The 16623-nt window shown below is 42.0% G+C and overlaps 1 protein-coding gene across 3 annotated transcripts in view; it reads left to right on the top strand.

The window, feature by feature from the left end:
- Positions 1–11076, top strand: part of zfr2 (zinc finger RNA binding protein 2) — a 50760-nt gene extending 39684 nt beyond the window's left edge. For 2 of the 3 annotated variants that reach the window (XM_007907983.2, XM_042342632.1), the window contains 7 exons: positions 1917–2088; positions 2369–2510; positions 2891–2991; positions 3624–3719; positions 6169–6280; positions 7501–7598; positions 8854–11076. In XM_007907983.2, the coding sequence (XP_007906174.1) occupies positions 1917–2088; positions 2369–2510; positions 2891–2991; positions 3624–3719; positions 6169–6280; positions 7501–7598; positions 8854–9036 (904 nt within the window). In that variant the 3' untranslated portion in view covers positions 9037–11076. The remainder of the gene's footprint in view (positions 1–1916; positions 2089–2368; positions 2511–2890; positions 2992–3623; positions 3720–6168; positions 6281–7500; positions 7599–8853) is intronic. The other variant, XM_007907984.2, reaches the window with a different exon arrangement.
- The last annotated feature ends 5547 nt before the right edge of the window (positions 11077–16623 follow it).

Genomic DNA, 16623 nt, shown 5'->3' with positions numbered 1-16623 from the left:
GATTACAAGCATTGTAAACCTTAAACATGGCTGGAGATCAACAAGCCTGAGTGGGAGGTTAAATAATAAACGAGGGGGAGCTAAACTTTCTTTTAGCTCCTCTACTCCCAGTTAATCTTTGCTCTGAACAGTCAAGTAACCTGACTAGTTGGAACTCTCTTTAATCTCACAGCTGTGAGCAGGGCAGCAAAGTTGGACACCTTCGTGCTGCTCGTGTAAGGCAATATGGAATGTCAGTGATGGGGCCATTGGATCACCCTCTGGTGATCTAGATGTTGACAGGAGTAAATCGGCAGACAAATGTTCTGGTGTCTGCCGTTTACCCCTTCTTCACCATTTTGTAGTTAAAAGATTATTTCTCCTCTCCCTCCCTCCCCCCACCCCGCCTCAGAGTTGGAGGAGTTTTTCTCTGAGGTCGATCTGTCTAGGTTATCAAGCCAAAAGCCACAGCCTTGACTGAGAGATTTTCATCTTGAGGGAATTAAATACAAGAGGCTGTTCTGGGAGAGCCCCTGAGGCTGACAGCTTTTGACTGGATTTTATAAGACCTTTAGAGATTTGCTTCCACCTTTTTTTCTGCTTCAAACCTTTGCTGAGATAGGGTGGTTTCCCTGAATCTTTCAGCCTGGCCATGGGTTCTTCTATCCCTAAGAAGGGCGGGATCCAGTGGATTGTGCTAAGTGTCGGCCCGTCTCCCTCATCCATTCGGATTTTCGGATTGCAAGATTTTTGCGTCTCGTCTCCAGGGTGATCTCAGACCTGATTCATCTGGACCAGGTAGGCTTCATCCAGAAGAGATTAGCGGCTGACAACACAATCGTTTGTTTCCAAATTACGGCATGCAGGGAGCTTGGATGTCCTGCCACTGTCGCCGTATCCCTCCATGTAGAGAAAAGCCTTTGGTGAGGTTCAGCCTCTTATCTTTGACCTGAAAAGAAATGTGGGTTTGGCCAGGCCTTCATCCACTGCATGTGTGGGCTCTGGGCATGCTTGGCAGGCTCTGCCAGGGTTGTCCCTATCTCCCTTGCATTCATGCTTACTCGATAGGCTCTTGTTGCCTGTGTCTGGTCTGGACCAGTCTGCTGTTGGATGGGATAGGGGTTGGCAGTAGGCATACAATCTCACTGCATGCTGGTATCCTTTTGTTCTCCGAGTTGCACACCACTGCTCCCTGTTACTACACTTGGTTGGTTCGGTTGCCTCTCGGGGTCTTGTGTTGGTTCAATTAATATTGATGCCTTCTATTCGTAGATAGCTAGTGGAGTGTTACAAGCTGCAACACTCTTGTCGGAAGGTGGGGGCGGGGAGGGAACACTGTTAGGACAATATCTTAAGCTATGAGAGCATTGCAGCAAACTCCGGCCAATAATTCGTCTTAAGTTTCTTCCATGCAATGTTTGTAATTGGAATTGAGAACTAGTGCCAGGGTCTCTCTCTGCCCCTGGTGTTACTGTTATTGTGGCCACAGCCTTTCGTTGTAGTTCTGGAGTCCTGTGATTTTTTTTTAGGTGTTAGACCGGGCAATTTTTTACTGGAAAAATGTACGGTCTCCATGTGTGGGAATGGGAATTCACTGAAAGCTGTGTTTTAATATAAGCAGCCTGCACAATATTGAATTGTTTCAGCACGCTCCAAACCTCCTCCTTGTTTGCCCCGCCCTCTAGTGCTAGTAACCAAGTGGTACAGGAAGAAGCCTGCAAATCTGACTTTGCTTACGCGATCGCTGGACTGTATCCTAGATCACTGATCTATTCTGTTAATAGTTGGTTAGATCTTAATTTGTTTTTGTATTTTAACCTTTACTAAGAACTGTTAGTTACAGAGTTACCTTAACCTTTGCGGGTGTTACCCTGGACTAGAGAGTCATATTACCCGTTGCTCTTGACGGTGGTTAAGAAGCTGTCGTATTCTTACAGAAAAGGTGACTCTGGAACACGTGTGCTGAAAGGAGTCATGCGTGTGGGAGTGTTGGCGAAAGGATTGCTTCTACGCGGAGACCGAAGTGTTAACCTTATCCTGCTCTCTGCCCAGAAACCAACGAAAGTCCTCTTGGAGAGAATTACAACTAACCTCCCCAAACAACTCTCGGTAACACTGCTGTACTGAATTTCTGCTGTGCAAAGCTCTGTGCAACTATGGATACTGCAAAATTTAGCTTTAGTCTTTAATTGAGTATCCATATTTCCAATACCTGACTTTCAGTAAGTTGTGTAATGCATGTAGAATGAGTCTAAAAGATTCTAAGAACTTAGTTAATTCTTGTTTTTGTATCACAAAAATCAGTGTCTAACTTTAAAATTGACTTGTTTCAAAGTAGTTATTGAGTCTCCTCTAGCTCCAGATTTAACACTGGAATGTTGCTTTACAGACGGTAACTGAGGAAACGTATGAAGTGAAAAGCTGCCCTCAAGACTCCAGCATTGTACTCTCTACAAATAAAGAGCCCAAAATGCAGGTCACGATTTCAGTCACATCGCCAGTCATGCGAGATGATGGTGTGAAGGACAAAGGTGAGGTTCCCTGGAGCAGTGCAAAGTGAGCCTGATTGTACCAACACAGGCACTTACCTGAATCACTGGCCTGGAATGGAGAATGGCCACAAATTTCATAACAGGATATAATCGAGTTGTGGCAAATACTACCATCTGCAAAAAACTCATAAATACCTTTTATTGATCTGATTTTCAATGTTTGTTAATATTCTTCTCTTCTCTCTCTTCCTCTCCCCTTTCCCCCACTCCCCAAAAGAGAGTCCTGATAAAATCACAGTTTTTCAGTTTAAAGCTGCAGGTAATGCGTTACCTTTACAACGGCCTGCCAGTATTACAACTCTGCACATCACTGCGAATTACTAATGACTGCTATGCAAATATCCTCTTTTATGTTTAAGAAGATGAGCCCACTGCCCCAGTGCAGGATCCCCCGGATATGTTGAACAAACAAAAATGTCTCGAGGCTCTGGCTGCCCTTCGTCATGCCAAGTGGTTCCAGGTAAAAATAGTATTCTAACAATTTTAGAATGTACATTATGAGGAATAGGAGTGACCCTGCTCCTCCATTAGGTTTATATCCTTCACCATCCTTAATTTTTAATAAAAATCTCATTTTAACGTTTCAATTGACTGCTTAGGGCCTTGTACATAAGTATCCTTTTTTCACTTTCATCATCATAATGGGGATACAACTGGTTGAAACATTATTTTCCACATGTGTATAACTTGATAATTATGAATAATTATAGAACAAATATAGAAAGAGATCATTCGCCGGTATTTATACTCCTTTTCTTCCTCTTACCTCATATCCCTCTATTTCCTCTCATATATGCATTGAGTTTCCTCTTAAATACGTTGATCCTATTTGTTTCAAATACAGCTTCCGGCAGTCAGTTTCACATTATCACAACCACCTGCGTGAATCCTCAACTTCTTTTAGATCTGCTAGTAGCTAGTAATTGTAAATCAATGAATCATAATTGTTATGAGTGGCAGATCCACTTACAATCTTTCATTTCTGAGCTCTAGCCAATCTTACCTGTTGATGCTGATGACATATTGCATTGAGTTATCAGAGTTATAATTATGCTGTTTGTTCTCCTGCTTCTGTCTGCATAAAATCTGAAGGCGAGGGCCAATGGTTTGCAGTCCTGTGTGATCATCATTCGAATCCTTCGGGATCTGTGCCAGCGAGTGCCAACCTGGGGAGCTTTGCCAGATTGGGTAAGTGCATCTGGTAAATCTGGCTCTGTGTGAACAAATATTCTAGCTTCCCGACGGAGTCCTGTAGCTCAGTGGTTAGGGCACTCGCCTTGCAAGCGAGAAACCTGGGTTCAATTCCACGCAGGGTGAAACCTTGGGCAAGTTTCCTTACTCCACACACCTAATAATAATCCCTCCAAAACAAAACAATAATAAATTGATCATTTTTAATCCACGACTATTTGTGGGACGCTGGTGTGCGTAATTGGCTGCTATGTTTTGCTCACAAATATACAGTCAATTCACTTTACAGCATATTCTGTGAAGCATTTGAGACAGTGTCTAGAAAACGTGAAAAGCGCTATATCAAATGCAAGGATTATTATTTAAAGCTGAATGAGAAATTGCTGAAATACAATTTACATTCACACAGCCCTTTCCCATTGGGAGAACAGCTCAAAACACTTTACACTGCTGGCTGGACGCTTGAGCCGGGGAAGTGGGGAGCACAAGACAATAAACCTTAAAATTCTATCCCTAGTCTGTTGCAGAGGCAGCAATCTCAGTTGGAGCTACAGTTACAATTGCAATGTTGAATTTTTTTATAATTTCCAACTAAGAGGGAAGATAATTTTGAGTAAAGGTTAACGAGTAACATAAAAGGAACTCTAAGGTATTTTATAAGCATATAAAGAATAAAAGTTCAGTCAAAGGTAGGGGCGGGTCCAATTAGGAACCAAAGAGGAAATCTTCTTGTGGAGGCAGAGGGCATAGCTGACGTACTGACTTTGCATCTGTCTTCACAAAAGAAGAGGGATGCAGCCAATGCCATAGTAAAGGAGGAGAGGGTAGAGAAATTGATAAGATAAGAATAAACCGAGAGGTGGGACTAAAGAGGTTGTCGGTGCTCAAGGTACATAAGTTACCCGGTTCGGACGGGATGCATCCTAGGTTAGTCATCTTAACGTCAGAAGTGGAAACTTCTGGAGACTATAATCCTGCACAAAATAAATTGTCACTGAGAAAAATATAGGTTCATAAAGGGCAGCCAACACGGATTTCCTAAAGGCAAATCATGTCTAACAAAACTGATAGTTTTTTTGATGAAGTAACGGAGAGGGTGGATGAAGGCAGTGCAGTTGATGTACTTTAAATGGATTTTCAAAAGGCGTTTGATAAAATGCCACATAAGAGACTTGTCAGCAAAATAGAAAAAGTATTAAAGGGACAGTGGGTACAGAACTGGCTAGGAGACAGAAAGCAGAGAGTGGTGGTGAACGGTTGTTTTTCTGACTGGATGGAAGTGCAGTGGTGACCCCCAGGGGTCAGTATTGGGGCCACTGCTGTTTTGATCTATATAAATAATGATAATATAATAAATAATATAGTATAATAATATAATAAATGACCTGGACTTGGGTATAGAGAGTACTATTTCCAAGTTTGCAGATGATAGAAAAAGTAGTAAACAGTGAGGAGGATAGTAGCAGATTGCAAGAGGACATAGACTGATAAAATGGGCAGACATGGCAAATAATGTTTAATGTGGAGAAATGCAAAGTGATACTTTTGTGAGGAAGAATGAGGAGGTGCAACACAAGCTAATGGTACAATCTTAAAGGGTGTGAAGGAACAGAGAGACCTGGGGGTTCACATAAGTAAATCTTTGAAGGTGGCAGGACAGGTAGATAAAGCTGTTGAAAAAGACTTTATAAATAGTGGCATAAAATACAAAAGTCAGGAAGTTATGGTGAACCTTTATAAAACACTGGTGAGGCCTCAGCTCGAGACTGCGTTCAGTTCCGGGCACTACATTTTAGGAAGGATGTCAAGGCATTGGAGAGAGTGCAAAGGAGATTTACCAGGATGGTATTGGGAATGAGGGACTTCAGTTATCAGGAGAGGCGAGAGAAGCGAGGGTTATTCTCTTTGGAGGAGAAAAGGTTAAGAGGAGACTTAATAGAAATTTTCAAAATTATGAGGAAATTCGATAGAGTGAACAAAGGAAACTATTCCCATGGCGGGTGGGTCGGTAACCCGAGGACACCAATTTAAAATAGTTGTTAAAAGAAACGGGAGGTGAGGAGAAATGTTTTCACACAGCGAGTTGTTGGGATCTGGAATGCGTTGCCTGAAAGGCTGGTGGAAGCCGATTCGCTAACGGCTTTTAAGAGAGAAGTAGATAATTATTTGAGAAGGATAAATTTGCAGGGCTATGGGGAAAGAGTGGGGGAGTGGGATTGAATTGGATAGCTCTTTTCATAGAGCCAGCACAGATAAGATGGGCCGAATGACCTCCTGTTCTGTATAATTCTATGATTCTATGAAATCTCAGCCAGCAATAGATATCATTCATTTTTTGTGAATATACTGCAAAATGGCATGAAAAGTAAAGGTATACCAAAATGAATATAAGGCCTCAAAATGAATATAAGGCCTCAACATCAACTAGTTTATTCTTCACTCTCAGGCGATGGAATTGCTGGTAGAGAAGGCCATCAGCAGTTCAACGGGTCCATTAAGTCCTGGTGATGCAATGCGCCGAGTACTGGAATGTGTTGCTTCGGGAGTTCTCCTTCCAGGTTAGTCTCTCTCCACTCTGGAAGTGGACAAAGTGTTAAGGAGGGTGTACTTTGCTGGGATGACAGCGATATTCTTTTGAGCAACACTGCTAAAGGTTTGAATATCCTTTCTGTATTTGGGGAAAGATTTTAGAGTAGATATTAGAGCATTGTTTCTTGCAACAAGTGCCCATAATTTACTGTTTTCCATTGAACCTATATAAATATATAAATGCATGCATGTTGTTGAACCTCCTTCCCCTGGTGGTGGAGAAAGCTTGGGGTGGGTGAGTGGAGGTGTTTGTGGATTGGGGGCTTCAAAAATGATAAATCTGAATGATGTTTTATCGAGCATCGAATCTGAAGCACAGTGGTACTGGGAATATGTTTATGCCCTTTTTCAATCACCATTCAATCTTGATTTGACCCTCTTAAGTTTTTTTAAAAAAAATTCCCCAAATAAATACCTATATTGCTCAGGTGTTTCAAACACCCTGGTTTCAACCTCAGCTCAGCACCCCCACAGTGATAATCTCAGCAACCCATCACCCGAACAACATCGACAACAGGTTTGATTCCCAGTCAGGGCGAAACGTTGGGCAGCTTTCCTTACTCCACTTGCCTCTGTTTACCTCACAGTAAGTAGGAACCCGATTGTTAGTTGATTGGCGGAATGCTTTTCCGGAGGCTAATATTCCCTTAAAATTTTTGTTAAATAATAATAATCATTTGGTCACTCAGTCCACGACTGTTTGTGGGACACTGCTGTCTGTAACTGGCTGCCGCGTTTCACCCACAAAATATACAGTTAATTCACTCTGCAGTATATTTTGTGAATCGCTTTGAGATGACTCAAAGACACAAGGCGCTGTATCAAATACAAAGATTATTATTATGATTCCCCACTGCAACAATCTCAATACCTCCCGCACCCACCATATTTTCCCATGTTTCTTCCACTGCGGTCAGCAAGGTGTGATGCAGGGAATGAACAGGCTATCGTAACTTTCCATGCATGAAGCTTTGTAAACGTTGCTCAGAATCTGCCAACTCACCCAGATTGGAATGTGCATAATAAAGGTTTCTTTGACAGTTCATAGACAATAGGTTTAGAACATTCAGAATGAATAATTAATCCCTGGATAGTTTTATGAAGGGGATCCCAAAATGTGTGGGCTTGCAAAACTTGTGCGTTCTGGTGGGAGTGTGCTACATCAGCAAATAATAATAATAACCTACAGATGGCCCTGGACTCCTGGATCCTTGTGAAAAAGACCAATCGGATGCTTTGTCCTGCATGACCGATCAGCAACGAGAAGATATTACAGCCAGTGCACAGGTAATGTACCTCAAGCAGACTCCAGGCTTCCCTTGTAACACGCTGCTTACATAGCAAACCTTCTATTCGATGCATATCAGGGTTTGCATTTTACAAAACTTTTTTTTGTCTGACACACGCAGAAAACCATCACCATTGTTTAAGAGTCTCCAAACCAAACTGAGAATTGCATGCATTCCACCAACACATGGAAATCGCAGAGATAGATCTTCGGGATGGAATGCGCACTGTCTCTCTCCCTGGAGGGATGTATCCTGCTTACTTAATACCGGAAAGTATTAGGCGCAGGTTGGCAAGAGCCTAATACAAAACTCCCAATGCTAGGGACACTGAAAATGTTCTTTCAGCGGCAACCACTGTACCACGGGCTCCTTGTAAAAGATCCAAACGTACCACACTTTAGAAAAGAGAGATTGCGCTTGGCGGTCTTGTAGTGTGTATTCACCAGAATGATACCTGGATCATTGTTCCACCACTGCTCTGCGATGCTACCCTGCGTGAGGCCCTGTATAAATGCAAGTTGTTGGATTAAAGGTGCTTAGTTGTGGAGACAGAATGGGCAAACTAGGCTGTATTCCCTTGAAGAAAGAAGATTGAGAGGTGATGATCAAGGTGTTTACGGTAGTCGGGAATTGACAGAAACACTATTTTCTATGGTTGCAGAACCCAAACCAAGATGATGTAGTTCTAGAAATGAGAGCGAGATCTGTTTGTAGTGAAATCGAAAGGTATTTCCTAACTCATAAAGTTGTGAAACTGGAAACAAAAAGGACAGTGATGCAGGAGATGGCAGTGGCTGTCTTCGTGATGCTAGATTTCCTCCTGTTCCTACGTTCTGCTCAGAAGTACCATTGAAGTAAATGTTCTGTGTTTTGTCAGAATAAGGCATTTCCTTGAAAAGACCAGTTCTAATCAACAGACTTACCGAAGTAGCAGTTCTCCTCACATTGTCTGGAATAAACAGATTTTCTTGTGTTGGAACCAGCTGGCAAGTGGCCACTTAACTTCATCTTTGATTGCTTTCAAACCATTGCTGAAACTGCAGATCAGTTGTAACTCTGTATTCCCGAGTGAGTGCTGTGAATTAGCATTTAATTGTCTTCAACATCTGTGAACATGGTGTAGCCTGCGTACATGTCACTTAAGCAAATCGTATCGTGATAAAATCTTGTGAATGTAACACTTGTTTCTAGGGCGATGTAAGGCTTTGTTCATTGCCCAGCGTGTAACTGCCTCCTGTCTCTTGCCTCCCCAGCACGCATTAAGGCTGTTGGCGTTTAGACAGATCCACAAAGTTCTCGGCATGGATCCTCTGCCGCAGACAAAGCCTCGGTTTAACGTGCGTAATCGTAAACGGAGACGAGACACCAGCGAGACCGCAGAGGGAGAAGGTGAAGGAAAGAAAGACAAAAAGGACAGTGATGCAGGAGATGGCTGAGTCCTGTCCTTGTGATGCTAAATTTTCATTTCAGTTTTTTTTATGAGTTGCTGTCTAGTCTAAAACATTTGCAATTTTAGTGTTTCACTTGAATAACAGTGTACTGTAGATCTGTTTTAAATTGTGCTTAAATCAGTAAGAATTGCATCATTCCATAAAGATCATGTTGCCTATGGCAACAACTGTGCCCCTCTGCCCCTCCCCCTCAAAAAAAGTAACTCCGTTAAATCAGTTGGTTCAGTCCAGAAAGGCATTTTTTTAAAAAAAGTTAAACCAAAGTAATGGCTCGCTCCCTGATCAGCGTGAGGTGGCTTTCTCGTGTAAACACATTAACATTGGTTAAAAAAAATTGCACTGCATTCAGTCAAAGATGGGTCACGTTTTTATTTTAAAAAGGTAGCATTGAAAAATGTTTCTACAAGAACGAATTGTATAGTTCACACGGATTAGTTGAATGCAGATCATTTGCACTTCACTCTACAGGCACCTTCCACCTAAATATGTCAATACCTGGTCCCGATTCAAAAGCTATGCAACGTCAGACACAGCCTCTGGGTTTATCTGACATGCACTAGAAAGGTGCTGGCTATTTTGCTTAAGGTTGGGAGAGGGGAGCAAAGTTCTCTCAACTGACCTTGGCATGACTGACGTTCACCCTATACACTACAGTGCAGTTTACTGCAGGTTTGAACAGAGCAATTTATTTCAGAAAAGGACTGTTGTGGTCTGGGCTAACCCGTGACATGTGGAGCTTTTCCGCTTTGGCCTGAAGCAGCCCATTTCCAACACGTTTAGCTTTTTGACGGCATCAGAAATCGGGGTCTCTTGCAACTGGGTTTTTTCTGGGTTTGTTTTATTTGACAGGACAGCCTGTAACTGGCTTGTTACAAAATGTTTGTAGTGCTGCCCATTAAAAAAGAACTTCAGACCTCTTGTGCATGGATTGTCTTGTGTGCGATATCTCCTTGCACCTTTCTCCTCTTTCCACCCCCACCAACCACACCCCACTGTCTGTCTGAGCAGTGGTTCAATTTGATCAGAATATTTATAGTGCTATTGCAAAGTTTTTCTGATCTATTCTGCAAATTTTTCTAGTCATAAGTTAAGTAAATTCAATTGTTTTGAATCCCATTTTCTCACGTTTGAGAACCACCTGAGAATACTTTAAGCCTTAGTTAAGTTTCTGCAGTAGAATTGCACAATAATTAGCATGTTATCCACAATTCAGTAAACCAATTACTGTTGTGTTTTTGAGTTGTCGTTGCACTGATGAAATCTGGTACTGATAGATTCTCTGGTATCACTCAAAGGTGTTGTGGGTTATTCATAGCTTGAAGACTTAAAACCTTTTTTTTCTAATTCTTTGTACACTTTTAGGATTCAGTATGTCAGGTAGGTAAGAGATTCTATATTTTGGGTTTACATCTGTCAGGATTGTGCACTGTAGTGTACCACAAAATCACAGAGACGTTTGCTCAGCAGGCACACACCGAGTATAGATATTTTTGCAAGGCTCTGTCTGTTCCCTGACTCCGTGGTACCTATAGCTATCTCGATGGATCTTTTGAGCACCAGTTCCTTTGCGTCAAATTCCCCTGCGCTGAGCTGATTGTTGGATTCAATCCAGCCCAGCTACTATCAGCTCCGATATCAAGCTCGGGGCATTTTATGCAAAAATGAAAACTGACATCTGTAGGTAACTCTCCTTTTTAATGTACGGTTTAGCTAATTTAAACTCTTAGAGTTTGTATAGCTGGGGAATAATTTTCCACCGTGTAAGAGTACCCGATTCAGGTTCACCTACCTAAGTGTTATTTCAATCGAAATGTGGCTTTGTCATGAGCTCTGTGGTATTTAAAAGCGTATATTCAACTTTTGTCAGCTGTGTATTACTGAGCTAGAGTAAAAGTGCTAAAAAGAAAAGCATTGTAGAGGATCGCTGTGTAGTTCAGGTCCTTTTTTATGCTTTGAGATAGCTGTTGACACACTGCAACTCTATAAAAGATTAATTGGAAATAAAACTCTTCATGAAAGACTGCATGTTCTGACAGTGCTTTTGTTGCATCTAGAAATCTGTAAATATGTTTGAACTTCAGTGCGTACTGAGATTTTCAGTGAGATAATGGATTTTGTTTGCAAGACCTACTTTGGTAAGTGAATAAAGTTTCTTCAATGTGGTATCTATTTACTAAAGTTATCTGTGTGTTCATTTGTTACCTTCTGCATTTTTGTGGTTTACTCCATACAGGTGTTGGGTGGGGAGGATGGGAGGGGGCATTTCATGTCCCTCGTATGACTTTTGCATGGTTGCTATGCCCATCACCCCTCGGTGTGGAGTCCTGTAGCGAATTGGTTAGAGCACTCGCCTCGCAAGCGAGAGGACCTTGGTTCGATTCACAGGCAGGGAGAAACCTTAGGCAAGTTTCCTTACTCCGTATGCATCTGTTTACCTAGCAGTAAGTAGGAATCCAGTTATCAGTCGATTGGTGGATCGCTTTTTCGCTCCATTTCAAAAAATAAATGTAAAAAAATAATAATTTGGTCACTCAATCCACAGTATATTCTGTGAAGTGCTTTGCGGGGTCTATATCAGACGTAAGGATTATATTATATCCCTTCTGGTTTGCTTTTGGTATCAGTCCGATTCCATGCAACAATAAAAAAAATTCATTAGGTTTAGACAAACCATGAAATTAATGTCTGCATTTACAGTTAGGAAAATGTTTCAGAATGGGAAGCCAATTGGTATTTTCTGTTGAATAGCTAAACCCTCTGGTTTATAACGTGCCTGAGCTGTGTTACATGACTTATCAATCCAGAAGTTGGGTCTGAGTGGATAAACACAAGGTACTGTTTTATCCCTTCCCCTGTTATGTTTTAAGATACAGACTTTTCAGATAAATGTGCTGAAATTTATCGTGCTGAAAAACAGGTATGGACTCCAGTTGCTGTGCTAAGTAATATTTGCTTTATGTAATTATGTAAATTAACTTCTTAGAAAAAAAATTCATAAATGAAACTAGTTACAAAAATAGTCACTATGCTTTACAGGATGTCCTGTGAAGCTCTTTGAGATGTACCCCCCCCGATGTGAAAGACACTATACCAAATGTAAGGATTATTATTATAGTTCTTTCTCAGAAACTTTACTGAAATTGTCTCCACTGTTCAGTGAACCTCCGCTTAGTCGCTTGCAGGAAATTATTTCATAGACTAGCAGTCACAAGGAAGAGTCCTGGTGATCTGAACACTTTGTAGCAATACGTTATTAATCTAGTTCAGTTTACATCTCATTGATGCATTCAAAGATTCTTACTGTACATTTTTACTATCAAGTTTAAAAAGAGTTTATAGAATTCACATAATTTATTCATCTGATGAGACTAGCAGATTGTATTATTTAGTTGTTCGCTTCTTTGAATGCTGACCATACAATCTCCCCCCTAGTCTTCCTAACACAGTAAGTATATCAGCAATTTGCAACAATGGCTTCAGAAGCTTTGTCTCTTTAGTTGATAAGAATGTGCCTTTGACATTGATTGACAAAAAAGTTAAAACTAGATACAAGGCACTTTTTAAATTAGAAATTTGTGCTTGATTTCATTAGCTTCAATGAGGATTTCGGCTTCATTTGTTTCTTCTATTTAGCTTTGTGCAAAGGGTGACCAGAATTCTGCTGAGGTGCTGTAACCTATAGAAACTATTTTCAAGATGATACAGAACATTTTCTTGAAGTTTATTGTTTCTTTACTATTTAAAGGACGGTGACATTTTACAGAACTGATATAAAAGTTTTCACACCTGCAAGCCGTTACTTGGTGTTAAAGCTCACACCACAGTGAGTTTTGGGAGGAAGCTGAACAACGTACCACAGGCAATGAGCATCTGGTAGTCGCGATTGTTGGTAGACATGACATCTTTATTGTTTTTACCTGAGCAGGATTATTATTGAAATAGCAGATACTGGTCAAGTAAAACTAAACCATCCCACAATGATCTAAACCCAGGTTCCTATTAATGTGTGAACAATCCAACACTTGGTGAATTCCCTATCAGCCCCGTTCTCGCCCGACTCCACTGGCTTCCCATCACACAGAGGATCCTGGTCCTCAACTTCAGAGCCCTCCACAGCCTTGCTCCCCACTACCTTTGCAACCTCCTAACCCTCTACCATCCTGCCTGCTCCTTCCGGTCACATCCCCCACTGGGAGGCGGGCCTTCCGCCACTCTGAGCCTACCCTCTGGAACTCCATCCCGCAGTCCCTCCACTTCGCCTCTTCCGTTGCTTCCTTCAAGGCGCTCCTATTCGACAGTGCGTTCGATCACCCTGGTTCCCTGCCCCCCCACCTTCCCTGATCCCAACCACCAGCTCGGTTCCAAAACACTGATCGTCCAGCACCTTGGGACGTCGTCCTGACATGAAAGTCACTACACAAATGTCATATTGTTGTTGTTGAATTCTGCTTCACTACAATGGGACGAGCCAGCACCAAAGGATCAAAAAGCAGCGTTGCTGTGATTGTTTGGCTGCCAAGCCAACTATCCCTGTGGTAACTTTACTGCCACCTTCCCATTTAAAACCCCAAAAGCCGGAAGCATGCTGAAATCTGATGCTTTTTTTTAATCAGTTGGTCTCAAAATGCCAACCAGCTTTATGAGGTAAGATGGATCGGAGTGAGGGCAACTTAGTGATGCATTAATAAGGATTATCTTTCAACTCTAGGCCCTGGGTGTTGATATTAAGTTAGTGCAATTGCGGTAAAACTCTTCAGTGTTTGGATCGACATACCTTTGTGAATTGACCATTTCTGCAATCACTTTCATCAAAAAAATACAGATCTCTCTTGATAAACAAATGTTTGGCGGCAGAACTGCCCTGTACGGGTGGGTAATTATAATTAATAGCAATTGTTTTCAGCAAATTTTTTAAAAAATGGATTGAGAACAACAAAGGTCAACTCTCACACTAATGAGTTGTTTTGCTTTTGCACTGCTAACATTTACTAATAATGTTTGGGTTTTGCATTCTTGGTGTTGTCTTTATGAAGAAGAGCTTATAAATGAATGTTTCAGAGGAATTTCTTGTTTCATTTTTTGACTGGTATGGCTCACACATGTGGCTCAGTACAATCCTGAGTTCCACAATGCTGATGAATGCAATACCAGAATTTACATACACTGCAACCACTGAACACAAATTACCAGTAAATACAAAACTAGCCTTATGTTATTATTACTCTTGTTTCACCCCTCGACCTTAGTTTTGGTGAGAGCACTTGCCTCGCAAACGAAAGAACTTGGGTTCAATTCCCGGACAGAGAAAAACCTTGTAATACCTTTTTTCTAAAAAAAATAAATTTTAAATTTGTTCTCTCAATCCAAGATTGCTTGTGGGACGCTGCTGTGTGCAATTGGCTGCAGCGTTTCGCCTACAAAATATAGTCAAATAACTTTTCAGTATATTCTGTGAAGCGCTTTGAGACATCGCGAAGAAGTGATAAGGTGCAATACAAATGCAAGGATTATTATTATAATGCACTTTGGTGTGTCTGAAAGTCCACTGCGTACTGAAAACAGGAAGCCTGTCCAAGGGAGAGCGACCACCATGTAGCCTCATTGCACAATACTCAATTGGATCCTTTCTGTCTGTCAGTAGAATTAAGATAAGCAATTTCGTATTGCTCCAGCTCCCCTGGTTTACTTTGGTGGTAGTCTATTCCCTCTGTTTCCCTTTAAAGATTCTCTTTACCTCATTCCTGTGCATCACCCACCGACTCCTTTGTGATATTTTTGACGCTCCCTCTCTCCTCGCCATCCTCCAGTGTGTGCATCTTAACAATTTTGGATTCATCTGTCTCCTCTCTCATGTTTGTTCTCCCAATTCTTCTATACTTCTGACCTTTTGTTGACTAGCCTGGCCTGTGTGTCTACTTCCCTATAATTAATAGAAATATTGGGCTTTGCAGAAACTGACTGAGGCCTTCAACCTTAAGAACAAACAAGATTCACCACATTCACTCCCAAACCACAGAGTGCAGTCCTCCTACTGTTGTGAGCAGCTAACACGTTTGAACTTGTAACCATCCAGGCTGCACCAGATGGTTTGTTTGCCCACATCAGGGAGAGTCCTTTGTTTTTTTTGCCTGGAAGTTGGGTCAGTAACCAGAGGACACAGATTTAAGATAATTGGCTGGAGAACCAGAGGGGAGGGGAGACTTTTTTTTACCCAGAGAGTTGTTACGGTCTGGAATGCTCTGCCTGAAAATATGGTGGAAGCAGATTCGCTAATCTCAAGGAGTCCTGTAGCTCAGTGGTTAGAGCACTCGCTTTGCAAGTGAGAGACCTGAGTTCAATTCCAGGCAGAGGGCGAAACCTTGGGCAAGTTTCCTTACTCCACACACCTAATAATAATCCCTCCAAAAAAACAAAACAATAATAAATTGGTCATTTTCAATCCATGACTGTTTGTGGGACACTGCTGTACGCAATTGGCTGCCGCGTTCGCCCCCAAATATACAATCAATTCACTTTATAGTATATTCTGTGAAGTGCTTTGGGACGTCTAGAAGTCTTGAAAAGTGCTATATCAAATGCAAATTATTATAATAATAGCTTTTAAAAGGGAATTGCATAGGTATTTGAAAAGGAAAAAATTGGGAGAGCTTTCATCACATCCCAGCGTGACTATGCCAACTGCCTGCTCGCTGGACTTCCCATCTCTTCCCTTCACAAGCTGCAGATTATTCAGAACTCTGCAGCTATGGTCCTCTCCCGCATCAGGCTTCGTGAACCGATCACAACCACCATCGGACGCCTCCACTGGCTCCCCAACCCTCGTTCTCACCATCAAGGCCCTCCATGGTTTTGCTCCCCCCCCCACGACCTCTACAACCTCCTAACTCCTGTCTGTTCCCTCCGCTCGGCAGACACCGGCTGCTTCAGGTCCCCTGCGCTTCCAATCCCACCATTGGTTGGGCATTCAGCATATCTACCTGCACACTCTAGAACTCTATCCCACAATTCCTCCAAGTTGCCCCCTCGCTTGCGTCATTGAAGTCCCGTCTAAAGACCCTCCTCTTCGACCGTGCCTTCGGCCACCTCCACCTGCTCTCCAACCCTCCTGACCCCAGCTCGGGTCCAAAACGCTTGAATGTACAGTACCCTGGGACGTCTTTCTGACATGAAGGAGGCTTATACAAGTGTAATTTGATGTAAGAGCGGGGGAGTGGGACAAGTTGGTAGCTCTTTTAAAGAGCCGACTCAGGCACAATGTGATGTAAGATTCTATGATTTTATGAGAAAGCAGCAAAAATTAGAGCTCCTGAAGTGTTCTATTCTTTACAAGTCAGAGAGGTTGGCAGGAGTTTTGAGCGCAGAAGACACCTGCTCCATCGGCAGGAAATCAGTCAAACTACATGAAATTCAACTGACCCACTCTGTATTCACAATATAGAAACTAAGGTTTTTTAAAATTGACTTGTGGTTGGGCGGTGGTTAGGGGAAGGATGGAGGAAATAAATGCAAATAAGGAATAAGAGGAAGTGAAAACAGGTCTTAACTGCTGCCAAATTGGACTTCCCACTCCGC

This window comes from Callorhinchus milii, unplaced genomic scaffold, assembly GCF_018977255.1.
Source record: "Callorhinchus milii isolate IMCB2004 unplaced genomic scaffold, IMCB_Cmil_1.0 Scaffold21, whole genome shotgun sequence".
NCBI lineage: Eukaryota > Metazoa > Chordata > Chondrichthyes > Chimaeriformes > Callorhinchidae > Callorhinchus > Callorhinchus milii.
Note: the sequence above shows the minus strand (reverse complement) of the source record. Positions and strands in the feature narration are given on the sequence as shown.